The 23,278-nt window shown below is 41.4% G+C and overlaps 1 protein-coding gene across 2 annotated transcripts in view; it reads left to right on the top strand.

Moving 5' to 3' along the window:
• Ptpn13 (protein tyrosine phosphatase non-receptor type 13) overlaps positions 1–23,278 on the top strand; it is a 160,376-nt gene that overhangs the window by 46,784 nt on the left and 90,314 nt on the right. For both annotated transcript variants that reach the window (XM_055594551.1, XM_055594550.1), the window contains exons 3-7: positions 4,027–4,205; positions 8,097–8,162; positions 10,664–10,849; positions 13,293–13,380; positions 22,431–22,988. In XM_055594551.1, coding sequence (XP_055450526.1) covers positions 4,027–4,205; positions 8,097–8,162; positions 10,664–10,849; positions 13,293–13,380; positions 22,431–22,988 — 1,077 coding nt within the window. The remainder of the gene's footprint in view (positions 1–4,026; positions 4,206–8,096; positions 8,163–10,663; positions 10,850–13,292; positions 13,381–22,430; positions 22,989–23,278) is intronic.

Below are 23,278 nucleotides of genomic sequence, written 5' to 3'. Positions count from 1 at the left end.
TAGCTACTGGGATCCATTCATATCAGACTTACTTTTCATAATAGCATTCCTGGAGTATAGTCAGCGCACAACTAAAACGTGGGACATAGTGCTATAAGCCTCTGGAATTTACTTTTTAAATATGCTTTTGCCAACATTCTTTGAAGGATTTTGAAGACATTTGCTTTAAGTTCCTTCCTTTTAGTTATCAGGAAGTAGGAATTAAGGACTGATTATAGCCACAAATCTTAAATCCCCTTACTTGTAGGTTTGCATAAGCCTTTATAACTGTTTAAAAATATATTCTGTGGTTTGACTACATTACCTCAAGAATGCAGTACTTAGATGTTATGTATATGTTTTGAAAATTGACAGCAGTGCCTTTTGTGGTCATAGTTGCTCTAGATTTATTACGTGGCACTTTAAAATCATTTTGGAAACATTAGTGTCATTTCTGTGTGTTTTTGAAAAAGAAAAACCATGACACCTCCCCCACTCCCAACATTTTATACTTCGGTTTCTCCATGTTCAGGACCATTTCTCTGTCAAAATCATTGCTGTTCCAAACTTAATTTCCTGACTGCCTTTGAGTTGGCTGTTTCTCTCTGGAATCCAACCATAAGCCATATCCAAGTGGTCATTCTCCATTTAAAGGGCCACATGTAGTGAAAAAAGACAGACAGAAAGCTTATCTGTATTGTGGTTGATTTTTTTTTTTAATTTTTACTTATTCTTAAATTAAAACAATTATTTATTATAATTTATTCACTTTGTATCCCAGCTGTAGGCCCCTCCCTCATCCTCTCCCAATCCCACCGTCCCTCCCTCTTCTCCTCCCATGCCCCTCCCCTGGTCCACTGATAGGGGAGGTCCTCCTTCCTTTTCTTTTGACCCTAGCCTATCAGGTCTCTTCAGGACTGGCTGCATTGTCTTCCTCTGTGGCCTGGTAAGGCTGCCCCCAGGGAAGGTGACCTGGAGGGGACAGGAACTTGACAAGGAGAGCAACAGAGCCAAAAAAAATCTGGGCACAGGGTTCTTTTCTGAGACTGATACTCCAAGGACCATTCATTGAGATAACTCCTGCAGAGATAACTCCTGCTCATGGCAGCTCAGTATCCAAGTGGATTTCCTAGTAAGGCTATCTCTGACATGAACTCAGTAGCTGGTTCTTTGATCACTTCCCCCTGATTATTTTTTAATCCACAAAATTATCTTTTGTATTATCTGTTTCTCAGATGTTTTATGTATTGTCTTCTGTTTATTTATGTATATATTCTGTCTCCCCATTTGAAATTGGGAGACCAGTAGCAGATAACTTTATTGTGCTGATGATTTTATGTTAAAATCTTGTGCCTAAAGCCATTAATATACATTAGATATTTTGTAAACATGTGAACACAGCAATTGTATAAGGCAGAAGTTAAAATTAATTAATTTTAACTTAATTTTTTTTTGTTTAATAATAGTGTTAGTGACCTTGACTGTACTGGTGAATGAATAAATTTCTTCATTTCAGAGTGATAGGCAGAAGTGGATTTTAAAAAATTATTACATTATGTATTTACTTAGTTGGTTTTTATTTAATATGTGTGGACATGTACATGCAGAGGCACGGGTATAGAGGTCAGAGGACAACATTCTGGAGTTGGGTCTCTCTCCACCGTGGGTCTGAGGTGAACCCAGGTCCTCAGCCTTGGAGCAGGTGCCTTTTCCCGCCGAGCCATCTCACATGCTCATTACTGGACTTTTAAAATTTAGTTCTCCTGCCTCAGTCCCTCCCACCCACTCTTGACCACAGGCTGCCAGTGGATTGTTGCATCTTCAGTAGCTAATAGTTTAGTCTGCTATGCTGAAGAGAGGCTGGTGTGTGGTCAAGGATTAGGAGCATGAGGATAGCAAACTTTGTTCTGGCGTGCATGGACCCAGAGTCCAGGAAAGCAAGACGGCACGGAGGCTCTGGGCAGCGTTTATGCGTCTGTGTTAGCTCTGATCCTCAGTAATCACCCTGAAATGGTAAGGGCTGGCTCTAATCTCAGGGTTGTCAGGAACTGGCCCTGTGCTGAGGGCAGGTTACCTAGGCCCCAGTGGAGGACCCCACACCTGTTCAGATGTGGCCAGCACTGACCGGTCTTGAAGATAATGATTATAATAATAATGACAATAATAGCAGTAATAATAAAGAAGGCATGAAGTCAGGAGAGGACAGGTTGGTGGGTTCCAGAGAGTACTAGATGAAGGTAGTGGGGGAGGGGAGCTATAGATAAAATACCCTCTCTATGTGTATACAGTTTCCAAAGGGGAAATACAAATGCTATTTTAGAGTAGAATTATGCCTGAAGATTAGAATCGCAGACTCCCATTTCACGTTCAAGCTTATTTGCTGTGGAGTGGACAGAAAGGCCACTGTGAGGAACTGAGACACAGGACGAGACCGGCAGCTTTGCAACGCCACACTCCCACTCGCTGCTGGGAGAAGGGTGGGAAGGAACAGTCAGTCCTCGTCATGGGAAAGCCTCCAGACTCTCCGTACCAAACCCAGCAGTGCCCAAACCATACATCAGCCCTGGTTCTATCTCACTCTCAGTCCGGCTGCCGACAGGAAGTCTCCATTTGAATCTTAAAAGGTCTTAAGTTTAATAAGTCCTATGGAAGACTTCTCGTCCCCAGCAGCACCCTCCTGTTCCCACTTCACACCTGCCATCTGAGTCTCCTCCATTAAGGAGATGTGACAGTTTTTCAGTCACTCAGATCAGAACCTCAGCATTGCCCCGATTCTGCTCCTCCCACACCAATTCTTCAGAAAGTCCTCGTCACGCCCCCTGAAATAGGGCCTGCTGCCGCCAGGCTGGCTGCAGGCCTCCACCTCCTTGCACAGGATTACTTCATGGCTGCAGTCGCCTGATGTTTGTTCCCTGAGTGGGTACTTTGAAAAGAATTTATTGTAGACCGTTTTCTAGTGTCTCCAGCATCTCAAGATTCTGAGTAATATCTCTGCCTTGCTTGAGTCATTTTTCTAGCTCGATGATGTACTGACTGTCCACACCAAAGAGAAAGCTTTTAATGGGGAAAAATGTGTACAGTGCCTTGTATGTATTTATTTTCGGTTTTAAATTACATCTTACTTATTTGTGTGCTTGTGTGTACATGTAGGGCCTGCATGTGTCGCAGCCCATGTTTGGAGGTCAAAGGACAACTTACTGTGGTTATTTCTCTCCTTCCACCATATGGAACCCAGAGACTGACCTCAGTTTGTCACTCACTGAGCCATCTCACTGGCCTAAATTAATAGTTATTTATGTGAATATTTATGAAAGGCAACATTCTGTAGAATTTCCCTGTTGACATGGTCCTTTGAAACTAAAGCCATGAGAACGTGAGTTTGGATTCCCAGCACCTATGTTAACACACACACACACAGCAGCATGCACCTGCCGTCCCCTAGCTGTAGGCTGTAGGCTGAGACAGGAGGTCCCTGGGCTGTACTAGCCCAGCCATGCTAGCCAGCTGAGCTCAAGGCTCAGTGAGAGGCTCCATTCAAATAACAAGGTGGAAAGTGCCGCAGAGAAAGGTGCTCAGCATCGACTCTGCTCCCCTCCCCACACGCCTAAACACCATCAGAATCATGTGTTAATTTTGAAATTAGGTGATAGGAAGGCCAGGGAACACTGGAATTTCTACACAAAGTTTTTATGTTTGTAGACAGTGTCCTGAAACTATAGTTTTCACTGAGTACTCAAAAGAATCCATGACGTAGCAGTACTGGGCCTTCTCCATTCTGTATGTCAGTATAAAAGCAGGTTTAACTCTTACGACCAGTGTGTAGGACCTTCCTTCCAGATGTGAAGTGGTGAACCAGATTCAGGTATCGTTGTGAACAGTGGTCGTAGCTATGTTTAGGTGACACCTACTCGCATACCGTATTAATTTTGTGCATGAAACCACACATATGTTTGTACAGCCTATTGAGGTGATTGTAGATGCTTCAATTTCTAATTTTAAATGATTATCATTTTTTCTTCTTTTTACTCGGTGCCTGTACAAAACCAGTGAGCATTGCTGACCCTGCTGCCCTTGGCTTCATCATCTCTCCGTGGTCGCTGCTATTGCTGCCATCCGGCAGTGTGTCCTTTACAGATGAAAACATCTCCAATCAGGACCTGCGAGCATTCACGGCACCAGAAGTTCTTCAAAACCATTCACTGACCTCCCTCTCAGATGTTGAGAAGGTAAATGTTAAGTCTTCACTTTTTTATTGTTTGTTATTTTGATAGAAGTAGGGTCTTCAAAACCCTGGGCTACCCTTACTTAGTCCATGGAAAATTCCTTTGAATTTAAAATAATCATATGTTTTAAGATTTCATATATATATATATATATATATATATGTGTGTGTGTGTGTGTGTGTGTGTGTGTGTGTGTGTGTGTGTATATGTATATGTAACTTATAATTCAAAATTCAAAATAAATGTGTGTTTATGTGTGTGTGTTATATGTGTATGTATAATTCAGGATAATTCCAGGAAAACATACTGACCTGGGGGAAATATTTTTAAGGGTGAATCATTATTAATTCTTATTACAAGTAGTTATTGAATGCCTGCTTGGGGAAAGATAACTACAAAGTGGAACCTGAGTCCTAAGCGTGGAATAGTCATATTATATGGCAGTTTGAAACAGATGCTGGGTAGGGGAGTCAAGTGTTTGTGAGTCAATGCTTGAAGGAGCTAATTTTTATTCTCAAAGACTGTAGCATTTGCTCTGAAGAATAAGCCTAACTTGGGGTTCAAAGGGTGTGTCATTCAAGGTTATGGGCCTGGATGATGACTAGAGAATAAAAGGTGTTCGTTGTGGTTGGAAATGGCCAATCAGAACAGGTAGATGCTGGCACCTGAAGGGTCAGCCTGAGTGAACCCCAGGGCTGGGGCTCGACAAATGGGGTAGGAGCCTACGGTTTTTATGTGAGACAACAGGAGTTATAATTTTATGAATTAAACTTGACAGATGTTGATACTTTTGAGAGCTACAACATTTTATGAGGATTTGGGGAACTTCATACTCTGGAGAAAAAAGAGCTAGAAGAAGCATAATACGTTGGTCGTAAAAAAAAAAAAAAAGTGGATGAAGGGGACACAGTGGAGGCAGAACTCCCACAGTCGGACAGCTCCTTTAAGGGAGCAGTGAAAAAGAAGGAAAAGTCTATAATAGAAACATGGTGATGTCACTGACCAGCTCAAATCTAATTTCATTGATAAACTCTGAATCCCACCTCACTGGCTGCCATTGTGCTCCGTGTTGAGAGGGCACTCAGGGTAGTGGGTGTGGGGATGTCGCTGCCACCCCTTAAAGCTAACCCCAATGTCTATCTTGTCACCTCGGTTTTAATACAAAGGAAAACAAAGTCCTAGGGTTCTATTGCTGTGAAGAGACACCACGACCAAGGCTACTCTTACAAAGCAAAATGTTTTCTTGGGGCTGGCTTACAGTTTCAGAGGTTTGGTCCATTTTCAGCACGGTGGGAAGCATGGTGACATGCAGGCTGACATGGCGCTGGCGTTGCTGAGGGCTCTATGTCTTGATCCACAGGCAGCAGCAAGAGACTATGTGCCACACTGGGTGTAGCCTGTGCATAGGAGACCTCAAAGCCCACCCCCACAGTGACACGCTTCCTCCAACAAGGCCACACTTCCTAATAGTGCCACTCAAATACCTGAGTCTCTGGGAGCCATCCCTAGTCAAACTGCCACGCTTCACTCCCTGGCCCCACAGGTTTGTGGCTACCACATAATTCAGAAATTCATCAAGTCCAACTTCAAAAGTCCCCATAGTCTATAATAGTTTCAGAAGTTCAAAGTCTCCCGAGACTCATGCGGTCTCTTAATCATAATCCTCTATAAAATCAAAAGGCAGATTACATACTTCCAACATATAATGGCACAGGATATACATTACTATTCCAAAATGGAGGAAAAGGAGCATAATGAAGAACTATCGGACCAAAGCAAGACACGTGTTCATAAGTGTCTTGAGATGAGGCCTAAGAGACGTGATGTGAGCACACTGCATGATGCTGCTCTTGAATCCCACACTCATTGTGCTAGACTTGGCAGATGTCCGTGAATGTCTTCTGCTAGTGTTGAGAAGTGTGCAGACACGTAAGCCTTGCTTTCTGTGCACGAGGAGGTGTTAACTAACTGCTTCACGTGAGATGCAAATGAAACTGTGTCATCTGTGAAAGGATTTACATGATTACGTAACTAAAGCAGTCCTTTGTGGCTCATCACCAGCGGGTAAAACTGTAGTTGACAAGGAGAGATCATTCTTGGTAAAATGAATTGTGCTTAAGAAAAGCTGGCTCTCTGTGCACTGCGCACATGTGTGCGCTCACGCCCGCACAGTGGAATGGAAGAGAGAAGAAAGGCTGGCCAGGTGCTGACATGTTGGAAGGAAACCTAGGAGCCTGCTTGTAAAATGAGTGGAATCAGGGTGACCTTCAAAGTCATCAGGAAGAGTTAGAATAAAAAGAAATCGGAAGTACTGAAAATACTTGAAAACTGAAAAATTCTTCTAATCTATAAACTGGGAACAGATTTAAGGTGGCAATACAAGAAATAGGCTAAAGTGCCGTGACACAGTAAGACTAGTGTTAACATTTTATTTGTACATAGATTTTTTTTTTTTTTTGCCAATTTCTAAAGAGAACTAAAGATGGCTTATAGAATTTTAAAACAGTTTAGAAAACAGGAACAAAATAAAACACAGGCAATAAAATAAAAGAAAGCTAAAGTAGAGACAAAAACATCAAACAAACAACAACAAAACCTAGAAGTTAAACCCTCACAGGATGTCAGGCTCTGGAGAACAGATGGAGCAGGGTGTGCGTGTGTTAGAAGGGAGGCTGACTTTCGAGGTGGGCTGATGGTGAAGAGGCGTGGGCTCCAACAGGAACATCTGCACACTGAGATGGGGAGCACCTCTAGCTTCTCAGGCCACGGAGCTGGTGGCTTCGGCAGCCTTAGGCCTGGGCGAAAGCCTAGAAGTCTGCTGGGCCATCCCAGATAGGTAGTGTGTGTGTGTGTGTGTGTGTGTATGTGTTACAAGTTTCCTGGACAGTCCCTGGTATGTAAGTCACTGGTTGTAAGGCTAAGGGCGGCAGCAGCAGCAGCAACAGCGGGACACACAGGCAGACTTTCCTTAGCATCTCTTTCCTGGTACATGTATGCAAATTCCTACACTCCCTGCCTCCTGGCTACACATGCCCACCTCCTGCCTACAGTGACCCCCCCCCCCCCCCCCGTGCTCACCCCTCTCCTACTCCCCACCCACGGAGCATTTGTCAACATCACAATATGTTATTTCTCAGCCAGTGACAGAAGAGGCTTTAATCCTTCTCCTCTCCCAAATCCGCAAATAAGCTAATCAAAACTTCAATTGTATTTCCCCCTCACTTTTCATACCAGCAAAAATCTAAATCTTCTGTGGAAACTCTTTCATGTTCATAGTTGAGGTGAAAATGATAAAACTGTAGGAAAATGCAATTCTCTTACTTAGTCATATTGTCTGTGTGTATGTGTTTTGGGTGTTGTCTACAGGTGTGGCTTTCACATAATTTCAGAATTAATTCAAGGGAAATGTCTGCATATAAAAATAATGTTTGCTGAAACATGTATCATAATGTTTGAGAAAATCTTAGCTGTCTTCTAATAAGAGAAGAATTGTATTAGAAAATAAAACATCAATAGATACTAAAATTCTGCGTAGCAGTGAATCAAGTGTAAGCTCTCCTACAGTTAGCATGGTCATGTCTCTGCTGGCGAATTAAGAAAGCAAGGCCAGAGTACATTTTACATGTCAGGTAAAAGAAGGGCTAGCAGCATATCTTCACATTACTTACGTTTGCATAAAGAAACTGAGCGAAACTGGAAAGGGGACTCTGAGTGTGTGTCTGGTTTAATCGGCGCTACTCTCCTTGTAATTTCTGCTGTGCTTTTATGTAAAATGCGAAATGATTTTTATCGATTTGCATGTTATACTTCCTTTGAAGCAAAGGAAATATACTACTTGTTAAACTTTTTATTTTATCATAAAGTGATTTTTGTAAAAGAAAATTCTCTTCCTAGATCCATATTTATTCTCTTGGAATGACGTTGTACTGGGGAGCTGACCACGAAGTACCTCAAAGCCAAGTAAGTTGTCCACACGTGTGAGACTTTTATATTGATACCTAGTTATGCTTTTTACAAAGCTCTTCGCCATGATTGCGTCCATATTCTACAGCATGCTGCCAGGCACTCAGGCGTTTTATATCTTATATCGGTTGTTCCTAGATATAATGTCGGAGCGTCAGAATGAACTGACAGTGACTGCTAATATCCTAAGAATTGTGGCAGTCACTGCCTAGGTGTCAGTGACCGAGCCTGTGAGATGGAGCTGGGCTCTTCCGCACGTGTGATGTGGTGGATGTTAGAATTCATTCTTTCTTATCAGCTACTGGTTTAAACGCTGATGAGTCAAGCTTGCACTGACAGTAGCGGTAGGAGCAGTACTGTAGCTGTCTGCCTGCGTTAAGGGAGGTGACACCTCTGTCCCAGTCAGCCTTGGGATGGAAGGCGGGGCTCTATTGCTGTTTCTGCCCTTTAAGGCTGTGGGGACGTTGTTAATTCTGGGCTCTTGCCACTTCCGAATACCACTGCAGTGCTCCTGCAGGCAGTCATTGGGCCAGTTTTAGTATTTCTGTTCTGTAATTCTGTATTCTGATTCCTGGAATCTCAGTATAAACACAGTAGCAAATGGTGCTGAAAGCACTGGAAACAGCTTTATTCCTCAAGGCTAAGTTGTAACATTTAGTATCATTTAGGGCCGGGCAGGTAGCTCAGACAGTAAATTGCTTGCCCCACAAGTATGACAACCTGTCTTGGGGTCTCTGTCACACAAAAGCAGGGCATGATCGAGCATATTTGTAACCTTGCCTCAAATGACAGTGTGGAAACGGATAGCACTGACACATAGCGAAAACACCACACACACAGACACACACACACAGACACACACAGACACACACACACATGACACACGGAAATAAAAGGAGGAAGGAAAAATGGTTTTATTTTATTTATTTAGAAATCAAAAGGGTTGGAGATTTAGCTCAGTGGTAGAACCCTGGATTCGGTCCTCAGCTCTGAGGAGAAAAAAAAAAAAAAAAAAAAAAAAAGACAAACTAACAAAAAGACCAAAAAAACCAAAAAACCAAGGTAACTAGAAATCAAAAGAAAAGCAGGTACATTCTTTTATTGACTATTAACAATTAAATACTATAAAGCTTTTACTCCAAAATTTACACATCTTAAAATTCATGAAATAAATGATTTTATTCAGCTCAGTTTAATTTACCTCTTGGAAATTTTTATATATTTTCTTTTTCTCCTTAGTTTCAATTCTATAAATATGAATGAGAAAGCCAGTTGTTACTGGAGATATTGATATTATTTGTCATACAGCATAACACATAAAACACAGCAATCTATAATTAACATTTTTTTTCTATTAACTAGAAATGAAGTCATATAAACAATGCAAAAAATAAAGGAGCAATATAAAGTCATACGTAGTCATAAACCATTACCATTTTAGAAATACTTTAACATTAACGTAAAGTATTTAGTAGGTAAATCTTGTATCAGACAAAGGAGGAGACTCCGGGCCTGCAGTTGTGCCGTACCTGTGGGGTCACTGGAAGACACAGATAGCTACATAGACACAGCACAGTGTAACGGGTGCTCTGTTAGGGGAAGTGGAGAAACAACGTGGGACTGCCGATGAGAGATACTCATATATACCAACGGGGATACTCATATCTCAGCGGGCGAGAGGTCACGTGTCTGCCCAGTATGTCATGTTGCTAGATTTAAGTTGTTAAATGCATTCTCGGGGTCCTGGAGATTGAGCCTAGGACCTCACCTGTGCTAAGCAAGAGTTCCGCATTGAGCCACACCCGGAAGTGCTGGGAAGTGCTTTCTTGTCACCGTTTCTTATTTCTCACTGAACAGTGATGCTGATCACCCTTTCATATGCTTATTGGTTGTAGGAACTTAAAAATCTGCTTTAACTAATAAGTGATTTCACATTCTGGTCTGCTTCATCAGATTAATGAGAATCTCAGTTAGCTGCTCTGGTGTTATTTCAGAACCTTCCACCAAAGCATGCAAATGCCAGATTACATACAGAAGATCTGATTGAACACTGAATATTGAAATTCTGTCACTGTTTCAAAATATATTTGAGTAATCAAAGACCTGCATTTCTGCCAGTCACGTGGCACACACCTTTAATCCCAGCACCTGGGAGGTGAAGCCTGAGTCTGTGAAGTCAAGAGGAGCCTGGTCTAGAGAGAGTGCAGGGCAGCCAGGGCTGGGACAGTGAGACCCTGCCAAGCAAATGAGCAGAAAACAGCAACAACACTTCCTTGTTACAAAATCAACAGGTTTTTTTTTTTTTGGTCACTTTTATATCTAAGGAAGACATGTTAAATTCTGTTCAAGTTTTTGGATTGAATAGATTGGCAAGACATGTTTACCAATAGAAAAAATTTATTTTCTCCAAATATTTGCTGTGTTCCTGAGACGCCTATAAAGGCCCTTTGTGGAGTATATGTATTTATGTTTATTAATGTGGCGTTTCCGTTCACTAGCCCATCAAGCTGGGCGATCATCTCAACAGCATTCTCCTGGGCATGTGTGAGGATGGCATCTATGCCCGGCTGTCGGTTCGAACTGTCCTGGATGCCTGCAGTGCCCACATTAGGAACAGCAACTGTGCGCCTTCATTTTCCTACGTGAAACAGTTGGTCAAGCTGGTTCTGGGAAATATCCCTGGGGTAAGCTATAGCTCTAACGTGTAAACATAGTCATATTTTAACATTCAATAACATCACAGGTTTTCTTTAAATGTACAGTACAGTTTTTCAACAATAAGATAAAAATGATATTTATGATTGTTTACTCCAAACAATACTTTAAAATTTAGAATGCTATTATAGTTAGTCTTCCGCATCTTTTTTAAAAAATGTTTTTAAAGAACTTTATTCTAGAAAACCTTTATTTTACATTCACAGCATTTTTAAGTTGGGAGTAGTCTGTCCTTCCCTATTTTCCTCCTGATCTTTTCCTGTTGCGCTCTTAGCAAGTCCTTGCAAGCACCTTGAGGAAATGCATTCATACACAAAATGAGTCTCAGAAGCACTTAACATACCTCCTGCTTCTAGAATGCTTTCCTGCCCCTCATGTGTCGGGATCCCCTGTGTACCCCTCAGCCTTCCTGGAGTTCTCTGGAGCGAAAGGATTCTGCGGCTCTCTCGCTGCCCGGGATTTGAATGCCTCCATTTTCTGTCATCCAGGATGTGAAGAACTCAAGAATAAAATCTGTATCTAATAATCCCACCTCTGCTCTTCATCCCTCAGCCTGTTCTGCCCTGTTCTCTCTGGCAATTTGTCACCGTCTGTGGCTTTCTGATGGGCATATGTACTTACGCACTCTCACTCTGTGACGGCCCTTCGGTGCTTGTCCCCTCTCTGTGTGGGCTGCAGGTTCATGCTGTCACATGGTGTTCTTTCTGGCTTCCTCTTAATTCCTCACCCTTCACCCTTAGCAGGTTTAGTCTCTCCATCTTAACCAGGATACTGTCTGGTAAATGGGATATATTCGTATTCTACACACTCTGCCATATGGTGAGAAGCAGGCTCAGAGGTCTCCTAGACAAAATGTGAACTGTCAAAATTCCTCCAGACTTCAGTGAGGCTGTGATGGGGAGGCACGCAGGTAACCGGGCTCATCATAGAGCTCCCTTGCCACGGCTGCTTCCATTTTATTTGTTTGTTTTATTTCCATATGTTCCTTAAACACCAAAACCAAAAGCTACTAAAATATGCTGTGATGCATAGTAGAGACCCAGTCAGAGGCTGCACATCTCTGACCACAAGGCCTATGTGTGCCTGCACACTGACGCCATTGCTACCCACAGTGGCCATTGTAATAGTTGGGACACACTAAGATTCATCAGCCGGGGTCCAGCCAGCAGGCCAGCCCGGTACCTCGGGTCTTCATTCACCTTGCTTTATTTCCACTGACTAACAGCAGGGTCACTAGGAGATCGCTTCGCCCATGTCACCCGTCAGGTAAGCATGCGGTGACTGGGGGCCTTTTGGGTCCTCCTGCCTGGGTTTGCTCTCCCAGAGCATCTGTAATGGCTATGAAAGGAAGAACAAGCTTGCTTTGAGGGCTAGGTAGAGCATCTGCAATGCACAGCGCGGTGCTTGCCATGCCATCACTGTCATCACTAAACAGCAGCTGTGATTGACAGCTGCTTCAAAGCGACTGTCTCTAATGCTGTTTTGCTGTTACCAACAATGCAGTATGACTGATACCAGTTAGGCAATCCAAGAACAGCATCATTTCAGAAATACTTCCATTTAAATCTTCTTTTGAATAGGAGGTAAAATAGTTTGAACCATGAATATGCTACCTGAGACAAATTTAATCTGTACTCACCCTTCAGTAGTGAAGAAATATTAAATGTGTGAATAGGTGCCGGCGTGGGTTCACGCCTTCTGAACTGTCCTTAGCTCAGTGTCACTATTCTCGTCTCAGCTCCAGTCGTTATTTATTCTCGCTCTGCTCATCTGAATAAAGCAGCATTCTAACTTCTCATCCTGTACAATGTAGACTTTGACCTGATTTGACATGACTTATTTTATACGAATATTCATGGTTAAAGTCATTGAAATTTCAGACCGCTGAAACATTTTGTTAAAAAGAGGATTCATTAGGGCATCAATTTAAATTGTCACTTTCTAGCCTATCCAGCAAAAGAATTTAACAGAGCATGTAATTATGGCACACAGTATCTAGGAAATTACTTCTGAAATACTTTAAACTGGTATTCTCGATGTATAACTGCAACCAGGAGAAAGTTTTATTTTATAAAATTAATATAGCTTTAAAATTGTACAGTTTTAACTTGAGAAATGAAAATAGTTATCAGAACAAGGAAAAACAGAATGCCTCAAGTTGCTACTTTCAAATAGCACTGATTTTAGTCCCAGGTACAGACCACTCTGGGTTTTGTTGCCTTTTAACTTTTCAAAATTGTACTGGCCAGTCCTGGTCCATTTTTATCCAGGCCATAAAAATTACAGTCAGACGTGCAGTCTCTTAACTTGATACTGAACCTCAAGACTGGCTAATGAGCTATTCTATGGACAGTCACTGACAATAGAAAAGTATTATTTTATCAACCTTGATCTTTGGTTACCTGTGTGCAGACGGATCAGCTTTCCAGCAGCAGTGAACAGAAGTCTGATCGAAGCCAGGCTATTCGAGACCGACTGAGAGGAAAAGGATTACCCACAGGTAAGACTGCGCTAAAAGGACATCTTCAGGCCTCAATCGTATTCTCTTGTGTATAAAAATGTGCTTACCAGGCTTAAAAATCTGATAAATTGTGGCCATAGTTTGTGAGAACATAAGGATGCAGAGTGGAAGGCAGGGAACAGAGAAGAATGCCAGGTACAGTAATAAATGAATGTTACAGTTCCATGACATCCTTACCTGTCAGGACTCCCACACATGCCCTTGCCCTTTGCTGTGTCCTCCCCAGAACCACCATTTGCTTCCTCTGTCACAGTAGTTGATATTAAAGTTAGATTTTCCAGGTGTGACCAGATGAGCACATGCTTGTATTTATGAACATTAAATCTGTCAAGCGCTCCGGACAGCATCATCCTTACTGCACGCCGCTGTTCTCATTTCCAGCTCTCTTTTAATGACAGGCAGGGTCCACTGAAGTGATTTCATGAGTAAATGCACTTGTCAAATACTGCCATGGTTTATAGGATGCTTGCTAAATAAAAACAAACAGTGTACAGTGGACTTATAATGATTAAACACATGGAAATTCTGAATATTTGAGGTAAAAGTAGATATAAAAATTTATGTGATTATTTTTTTAGGTCCTAAGAAGTCAGGTTTTGATTTTAAAATAAATTTTGATTGCATAGATTATATTTGTTTTTTTAACTTATCAAGAATTATTGAAAGTTAGGTAACAAACATTAGCAAGCTTTTTTTTTTATTAATTACACTTTATTCACTTTGTATCCCCCCATAAACCCCCTCTCCTCCCCTCCTAATCTCACCTTCCCTCCCCCTTCTTCACGCATGCCCCTCCCCAAGTCCACTGATAGGAGAAGTCACCCTCTCCTTCCTTCTGATCTTAGTCTATCAGGTCTCATTAGGAGTGGCTGCATTGTCATCTTCTGTGGCCTGGTAAGGCTGCTCCCTCCTCAGGGGGAGGTGATCAAAGAACAGGCCAATCAGTTTATGTCAGAGGCAGTCCCTCTTCCCATTACTATGGAACCCACTTGGACACTGAACTTCCATGGGCAACATCTGTGCAGGGGTTCTAGGTTATCTCCATGCATGGTAAGCAAGCCTTTTTTGTACAAAGAAAAAATAAAAATAACAAGTATATCAAATATGTTTCAATGTATGTAATTTAATAAAATAAATTAGAAAATTAGCATTTCTAAGATTTAATTTAGTCAGGCAACCAACTTACAGCTACTGTATTTAAAAAACAAACAAGAGCAAAAAAAATCATCTTTCTTGTAAAATGAAGTGTAGATCCTTGATTATCTGGACTTGTTTGCAGAGTTCAGAAACTTCTTAAGCAAAAAGAACTTTCTCTAAATGAGGATCCTGTTTCTCCTGAAGTTGTGAAGAGCAGTACGGATGCTTTTTTGGGGGATTCTGTGCTGTACTCCAGTTGGCTAAATTGTCCATTCGCTGTTTTGTTTTACTTGCTGTAAATAAAGATTATTATTGTTTCTGAAGAAGTATCTTAACTTTCAAGACAGTAAATTTATGTTTGATGAGATGAGGATTCTTTCCTAATATACATTATTTATATGTGGATAAAAAGTTCAAAGTGAGGTTTGTCTAAGTAGCTTTTAAGAGTGTTTTGGTAACACGTATTTTTAATTCTTTTTTTTTGCAAGTCCTTATGTCCCTTGGATATGTGACACACTGTTAATGGGAAAAAGCCTTTTTCTCTTTGTACTGTACCAGGATTTAAACTATGGTATAGACATTGGTGCAAAGAATCCATCAGTTTTAGTCACTCTTCTTTTTAGAACAGAATAATCATCGAAAATTATTTATGAATGTCAGTAGCAAGCTACAGTAATCCCCTTTTTCAGGACTCACACTGAGCACTTATAAAGTGAGACATTAAGTAAAATAAATATACTTACAAAAGTGAGACATTAAATGATTGGCAAAGCTTTCATTTCTCTTATTTCCCCCTTTCTGTTCTGTCTTCCCAGTCCCTTCCCTCCTTTCCTCTTTCCCTGCTGCATTTCCTCCGCCTGTGGTCCCCTCCCTGCTACCTTCTCTACCTCTTCCCCTCTCTTTCCTGTCCCCAGACCTCCTGGAATGCCCCAGCGTCTTCTCCTGCTGCCAGTTACGTGGTCACGTTGTGCATGTTACTTGCTCATTTAATGGATATAATTTTACATATTAATGACTATTTTTTTTCAGTGGTTTGTGTTCTCGCAAGACCTCCCAAAAATGATGTGATAGTTTTGTTCTAGTTCATATTCATCAGGGATCTACTGGTGGACAAATCGCCCCTGATGTAACATGTGAACTGTGTGAAATCTAAAAGGCTGCAAAACATTAACCTTTGGTGGTTTAGCCAGTAATTGTTACAGGGCCATTTCGGAAGTATCACCTGGAGACTGGGCTGAATCTCTGTGTACTCCATAGGTATAGCCTGGCTATCAGTGTATTATGTGTTTCAAATAAGAAATTATGTGAGCTTAGCTTCCTGGACATAGGACAAACCTGCTGGTGTTTTAAGTGCAAGTCGATTTTGTGAATGTTCAATGAATATCTGTTGATTGTATGAGCATGAGAAATAATTTTATCAAAATGTTATACAGTGAAGTGTAATAGAATCCTGTTTTCATAATCCATCTTTTTAATGTTTTCATAAAGAAATATACGAGATGCCTATTATTTCACTGTTAAACCTTGGATGAGTTATGAGCAAAAAGAAAAACAGCATCTCACTTTCTTGGGGTATTTTATTTGACTCTTTTCTTACTGTAACAATAAAAGCATCACATGTTGGAAAATAAATTTTAATCCCTTTTAATTATGACTTTGATTTTATGCTAAAATAACTTAGTGGCATTGCTTAATACCTCTTTGGAATTATGATTCGTGGGCTATTTCAATGTAGGCAATGAAGGAATGATGAGGATTTTACAAACAGAAATCATTAATAGATACAGATTTTATTCTGTAAAAATTGGATCAGAATAAAGTCTGTCCTCTATCTAAACTGAGGAGAATTTGTAAAGAATTACATTATGTGAGCAATTTCTTTTCGGTTTATATTTTGGCATAGAAATCAAGTCAGGCATTTCATCCAGTTATATTTGGAGAAGTTGCACCCTTGTTTTGGTTGTGTGTAATGGAGGAGGAATCTCTGACGTTCCTAGTCAGAGCTTCCACAGTATACCAGTACTGTACAGGAAACCTCTAGGTTCCTTTTCAATAGTACAAAACCTCAACAAAATTGACTCAATGGAAGTGTGCTAATTAAAGCCTCCATGTGGGAGAAGCAATTAGCAGCCAGTTGTCTGTGGCAACACTAATTTCAGAAGTTTAAGACTGGGGAAAAAAAAATCAACTGCTAAAGAATAGGTACTCTAGGGCTGTAGAGATAGCTCAGCACTTAAGAACACTGGCTATTCTTCTAGAGGTCCTGAGTTCAATTCCTAGCCCCCACATGGTAGCTCACAACCATCTATAATATGCTCTGATGCCCTCTTCTGGCATGTACATATACATGCAGATAGAACGCTCATACACATAAATAGATAAATCCTAAAAGAATAGATGTTCTACATTCTTGCTCACTCTCTGGTTACAGGTAGCCTGGTACCATGAACCCTATATTGTTAGTGAAGCATTCTCATTAATGTTCACCAGTTAGAAGTATCTGTGGGTGTGTAGCTTCAGTGTGCTACCTCCCTGGTCATGGTGTTCAATAAAGAAAGCAGTAAGACAGAAAGGCAGTGAGATGCAGGATAGGAAAATGGCTGTGTCTGTTGTGGGACTGGTAAGGTAATAGCATTTGCCATTTCTTGCATGAGTGAATGGCTGTGGAGGGTGTCTCTTGCATCTTGCTTCTGAACTCTGTCACAAAAGTAAAAGTCTAAATTGGTGTGCTATCTGGCCCTACTTTGTTACTTAATACTACTGGTACTGATAGCATGGCTTTCAGTAGACACAGACACACACACACACACACACACACACACACACACACACACGAGTTTCCTGCCAAGCTTTAGGGGAAACCTACACCACCATCAGATAGGCCAGTGTGATGGCTTTGGAAGCCTGGGAGTAGGATACCATCCTGTTCCTTTTTTCTGTGTACCTGAGCACGTTTTTAAGGGCAGCTGGGAGCTGAAGAGTCTCTTTACTATTGAAAGACCATTTTGAGTTTCCTGCCCAGAGATGCTGTGACGTTTTGACTCTGTGTGTGGGGGGGGGGGGGGGGGGGACGTGAATGTTCATATCCAAATTAAGTATAATATTAAAGACATAATAAAATAGCTAAAATATGGTGTGTTTTACAAGGATTTTTTTTTTCAGTTTAATTGAAGTAAATAGGATACACTCCATGAAGTTTTACATTCTTACATATTTTTTGTTTGCATTCGAGACAAGCTTTCTCTGGGGAGCCCTGTTTGTCCTATAATTCTCTCTGAGGAACAGGCTGGCTTCAAATTAAAGTGATTCACCTGCTCTGGCTGCTGAGAGCTGGATTAAAGGGTGTGCCACCTCTGCCCTGATTTTCTTAAATCTTTTATTTGTAGCTCTTCATTATGTTTATTGCTCTCTATTTGGATCTTTAGCAAATTGTACATTCTCCAGAAGGAGAGTACCTCTGCTTCCATTTAAAATTGGATGCTTATAATTGGTGATAATATGTGTCTTTAAACGGAGCTCAGAGCCTCCTGAAGAGACAGGGGAGCCTCCTGAGAGTCACCTTTTGTCCTGTTGGGAGCAGTGTAATGTTGTTAGAGAGTAGGCCTAACACTTTATAGTAACCTTTGATCTCTGGCTTCATCATTTTCTCTCAACAGAACTTTTAAATCCCCTCTTGTTAGATAATCGAAAGCTTAGGAAAATGAAGCAGAAAGAGAAAAGGGAGGGGGAATTCAGTTTATAGGGCTGTTGTTCAGAAGTGCTAAGAAGAGTTAGATATGTTCACTCACTCACCCTGTCATCTCTAAAAGAGGGGATGGCAAATCGTATTCAAGTGGTGTTGGTAGAGGAAATGAGAAATGTGGGACCTGACTGGTTTGTGCAAGCTTATGGGTTGATTAGAAAGCTAGAATTAAAACCACAGTCTCTTCATGGTTGTCTATCTGCTAAATGATAACGACTAAAGTAGATTTTAAAAGTTTCATAGTCAAATCATTTGACCATCATTTTCTTGGAAGCTATTTTACAGGGGATTACATAAGACACAGTCTTTTATTGTTCTGCTTGGGAGTAAGGGTATGGAATGCTTATAATGTCATGGATAAGTGTTATAGTGAGATAAGTGTGCTAATGTAGGTAGGTGTGCTATGCCAATACAGTGAAGGAGTAAGTAACTGTTGGGATGAGGAACTTTCTACCTCAGAAACTCAAGAGCAGCCCCAATGGTGTTGCTTCCAGCAAAAGCGTCGACTCCAGTGCGTGGCAGTTGATCACAGCTGTCGAGCATTATTGATGTTTGCAGTGGTATTTATTGCTAACTGGGGAAATATTTTAAATAGCTTCACATGGTTAAATGTTGGGAAAGCAGTCGACTGGTATACATTTTGTTTAGTCTCAAGTACAAATCATCAAATGGTGCTGCTGTTATCAACACATGCTCCTTGGTCAGCGGACTTGAGCATCTAACAATAAGCATAAGCCTAGAATGTCATGTTTGGGTGTGAGTAAGAACCCATACTACTAGGTTCTATATTTGAACTCGGATTTTAAGTTACTAGATTAGTAAAATTTCCCCTCGTGCCTTAAAAACACAAAGTAATTGTGCTGCTATAGTATGTCTTTACGTTCTTTAGATTTGCCATTCTCAGAATTTTTATTATTATTTTAAAGTAGATCTTTTATTTTACATAAAGAAACCTTTTTTTAAAAAAAACATATCTTTTGTCCTGTAATGTGTACAGCAGGCAATTATGTGTCTGGTTGTGCAGTTTAAGATAGTGAGGGCATCATTAGCATGATAGAATGTGACCATGATCTGTCCAGAAAGAGATATTCAGTTTAAAAATGGTATGTTTGGGCCATCTGACATCAGCCTTTTACCAGGTGCCCCCTACCCACCCACCTACCTAAGGACATGTCTCCTTTTTATTCCAAACTACAACTAAAACCAGTCGTGGGCAAAGCGATGCAAGAGAAAAGCTTAGCTGTGTTATTCTCTTTATCCACAACAGTTCCCTCCCGTAACATTTTTATAACTTGTGACTTCATACCTCCTAGACTTTCGCATCACACCAGGCACAGCAACTGTAAAGCTCGTCTCGTCCACCGTTTGCCCAGTTCCCTGCCCCCATCTTCCTGGTTCAACATCCTTTTCATGGTCCCATCGGCTACCTGAAAGGTTTCGATTATGACTCAAGATCATGTTTCATAAGTAATTGTGAGATTTCAAGATTGTGATTATCACGTCAGCAGATAGGTTTTGAAAACTTTAGAACAAATAGCACAAATTAAATCTGACATGTGTAGAAACAAAAGAAGTAACAATCTTTGAAGTAGATTATTATGTTTTCACCATGTATTTTTTTATTTTTTAAGATTTATTTTATTTTTATGAATGTTTAATTTAATTTGAAAACTTCAGACACGATCATTGCATCTGCATCACCCCTGCCTTTCCCTCCCAGGATTACGACCTATTTTAATTATTGTTACGTATATACAATGTGTATGTGGACACACATTGTAGAGGAACTTTAATTCAGAACAAGGCTGCTCTGGAAGTGATCTGCAAGAGACCATATCCAAAGGCCTTCTAGGTCTGTGTGATCCAGCTAGAATACAAACACACCTTTAACCCAGGAGACAGGGGCAAGCAGATGTGAGCTCAAGATCAGCCTGGTACAGAGCAAGTTTCAGGTGAAGAAAGACTTAACAGAATAGGACACTCCCAGCCCTCATGAAAGAAAGGGGATAGGGAAGCTACTTAAGGGGCAATAAGAGAGGAAAAGAGTTTTACCAGGACAGTTACAGAGAGAGAGAGAACTCAGGAGAAGATAGAATGAGAAGGAGCCAGGAGATAAGAGCAGATGGCTGGAGTTAGTTTGAGGCCCTGCAGAGCAATTCAGAAGTAGAAAAAAAAGCCAGCTGGGAATCAGTCAGCTGGGAGAGGAGTTTGAGCCAGAACAGCTGAGTTGAACCAGCAAACCAGAGTTCAGAAAGAACAAGAAAGGGTGAGCTTATTAAGCAGTGTCAGAGGCTAAAAACATTCTAGGCCTAGGTTGGATTGTACTGAGCCTAGAAGCTTCCAGGACTAGGCTAGGTTAGCAGAAAGAGGCAGTAAGCCTCAAGACAACAACTACCTCAGGAGAATTAAAGTTTCTTTTACAACACGCAATCTCTTGAGTGCCTTCAGCATTACCTATCTTTAAGTGGGTCGAGGACTGACCACTCAGAATTGGACACCTTAGTTGGGATCTTGTCACTGGAAGAAACTGATTGTCCCTCTCTCATCAGCCATTGGCCAGCTATAGTTCTTCATCTAGGGACAGGTCTTTTCGATTTTCTCTGTCCGTGCTGGCATGCAAACCAGTGCTGTCGTTTTGCCAGTACTGTTCAAGCAACCATATAGTTAGGAGTTAATGGGTGTATTTTTTAACTTATTAATTTTTAAAGTAACTTTACTCATTTATTCATTTTATAATTCCGATCACAGCCTCCTCCTTCCTCTCCTCCTGGTCCCACCTCTCTCTCTCTCCCTCCACCCCCTCAGAAAAGGGGAGCCCCCTTCCCCCCACATAAGCCCACCCTGGCTCGCCAAATCGCATCAGGACTTAGTACATCCTCTTCTGTTGAGGCCAGGCAAGGCAGGCCAGCTACAAGAACATGATCCAAAAGCAGGCAACCAAGTCTGTGTCATATATGACCCAGGTTTTCCTTGGAAACCCACATGAGGACCACTTGCCTATCAGTTACATATGTGTCGTGGACCTGGGTCCAGGGTGTATTTTCTCATATCTCAGGGACACTGTAGTCAAGCAGTAGGCACACCAGTGATCCCTGGTGCTTACAGTGTTTCTGCTCCACCTTCTGTGATATTCTTTGAGCCTTAGGCTTAAGGATTGCATTGTTGGTACATCAGTTAGGATTGGGCACCTCACGGACACACTTAATCTCTGTATTTTTTTTTTAAGTCATATGCATTCTTTTTAATTCCTACTTTCTCCCATTTGATTTCTCTTCTGCACGTACATCTCCTGATGTTTTTGCTCCGTCCGTACATTGCTAGGGCTCTAGTGCTCCTGCTCACGTTTTCTCCACCTGGCTCACTAGAAAGCACTCCTCATGATACTCAGAAGACATAGCAGCTAACAAACACTGATCCATTCCATTCTAAGAGGGAAGTTTTTAGTCTATACAATAATCTTTCATGAAAATTAGATTTCTTTAACAGTTTAATTAAGAATGATCTGGGGTTTAGCTATTGTAAAGTTTTCTGAAAACATACCTAGTTATAGTAAAATCTTAAACTTAATAATTCCAAACATTACAGTTTTCTTCCTGTGCAGAATAGAAAGAATTCTGTTTTGTTTTTTTTTTTTTTCAGTGAAACATATTTATTTAAAAGATTAGAATATACCAGGACTCTTTACTGTGGAAACACATGTTTAAGTTATATTTTTAGAAGTTAAAAGCATCTTTTAGGCATTATAATATCCCAAATCATTTCATAGGTAATTACTGTTCTACAATTAGATATTCCTAACAACTTTCATTTTAAAACCAAATAGTTTTCCTTTGATGATAGAAAGAATACTACTCAAAAGCCATGTGCTTCAATCTGCTATTCATGTCGTCTCTACGAGACATCATGATGCAGGCATAGCTCCTGCATGTATGAAGGCCTGGGCCCAGTCCCTAGTGCTGCAAAAGTGAAGCAGACAGAGAGACATTGGCCTCCAGAGTCTGCTCTCGCCAGCTGTCGGCCATCGTTTGTCTCCCGCCCTCCACTTGGATAATTTAGGTGCCTGGCAGCGCTTTCATTATCAGTAGTGGGTTACATTCTAGCTGACTTTCTAAACATTCTGCGCATACATGATAGATTCTTATCATTCCAGGGAGAAGCTCCACTTCCGATGTACTAGACATACACAAGGCTCCATTCTCTCATCAGACTTTTCTTAACAGAGGGCTTAGTAAATCTATGGGATTTCTGTCCGTCAGAGACACACAAGACGAGGAAGAGTGTTTCAAGGATATCCCATCTGAGAATGATTCCAGGCATGAAGATCCAGAGACTCTCTCTCCGCCTTACCTGTTCAAGACCAGTAGTCCACAGAAAAAGGTTACCCCCGGAACTGATGTGCTTTCTAAGAAGAAGACCTGGGCTTCGTCCATGGACTTGCTTTGCACGGCTGACAGAGACGTTTCTGGGGAGACTGGCAGGTACTGTGACCCCGAGTCAGTGACAGGACGGACTTCAAGCACTCCTAGAAGGAAAGAAGGACGCTACTCCGGCGGCAGCATTGCCTTGGATATCTTTGGCCCTCAGACAGTGGAGCCAGTGAGGCACACCCGAGAACCGCTGGTCTCCTCCGCCGTGTCAAGTGCTTTGGACCGAATTCGGGAGAGACAGAAGAAACTTCAGGTGCTGAGAGAAGCCATGAATGTAGAAGGTTAGTAATCTCGTGTGTGTCTGAGAGATAAGTGAATTAAAACATTAAACTATTCCACAACTCTTAATTTCCACTTGCCAGGCCTTTGCATGTAGGTCGCATGGACTCCTCTGTTTCTGTTCACTCTTTCAAGTCTTGAGAACTCACGCGAGCCCTCCGATCCGACAGCAGTCCCCCCCCACTCTGCCTTATGACAGCATGCCCCACTCTGACTTCACAGGGCACTTGTAAACCTGTGTCAAGGGCTGTGTCGTGTGCCGGCTCTTTGGAGGCCTGAGGGAATGGCTGGC

The sequence above is a fragment of the Psammomys obesus genome, unplaced genomic scaffold, assembly GCF_907164565.1.
Source record: "Psammomys obesus unplaced genomic scaffold, mPsaObe1.curated_primary_1811, whole genome shotgun sequence".
In the NCBI taxonomy this organism is placed as follows: Eukaryota; Metazoa; Chordata; class Mammalia; order Rodentia; family Muridae; genus Psammomys; species Psammomys obesus.
This window is presented reverse-complemented; position numbering and strand designations above follow the sequence as displayed.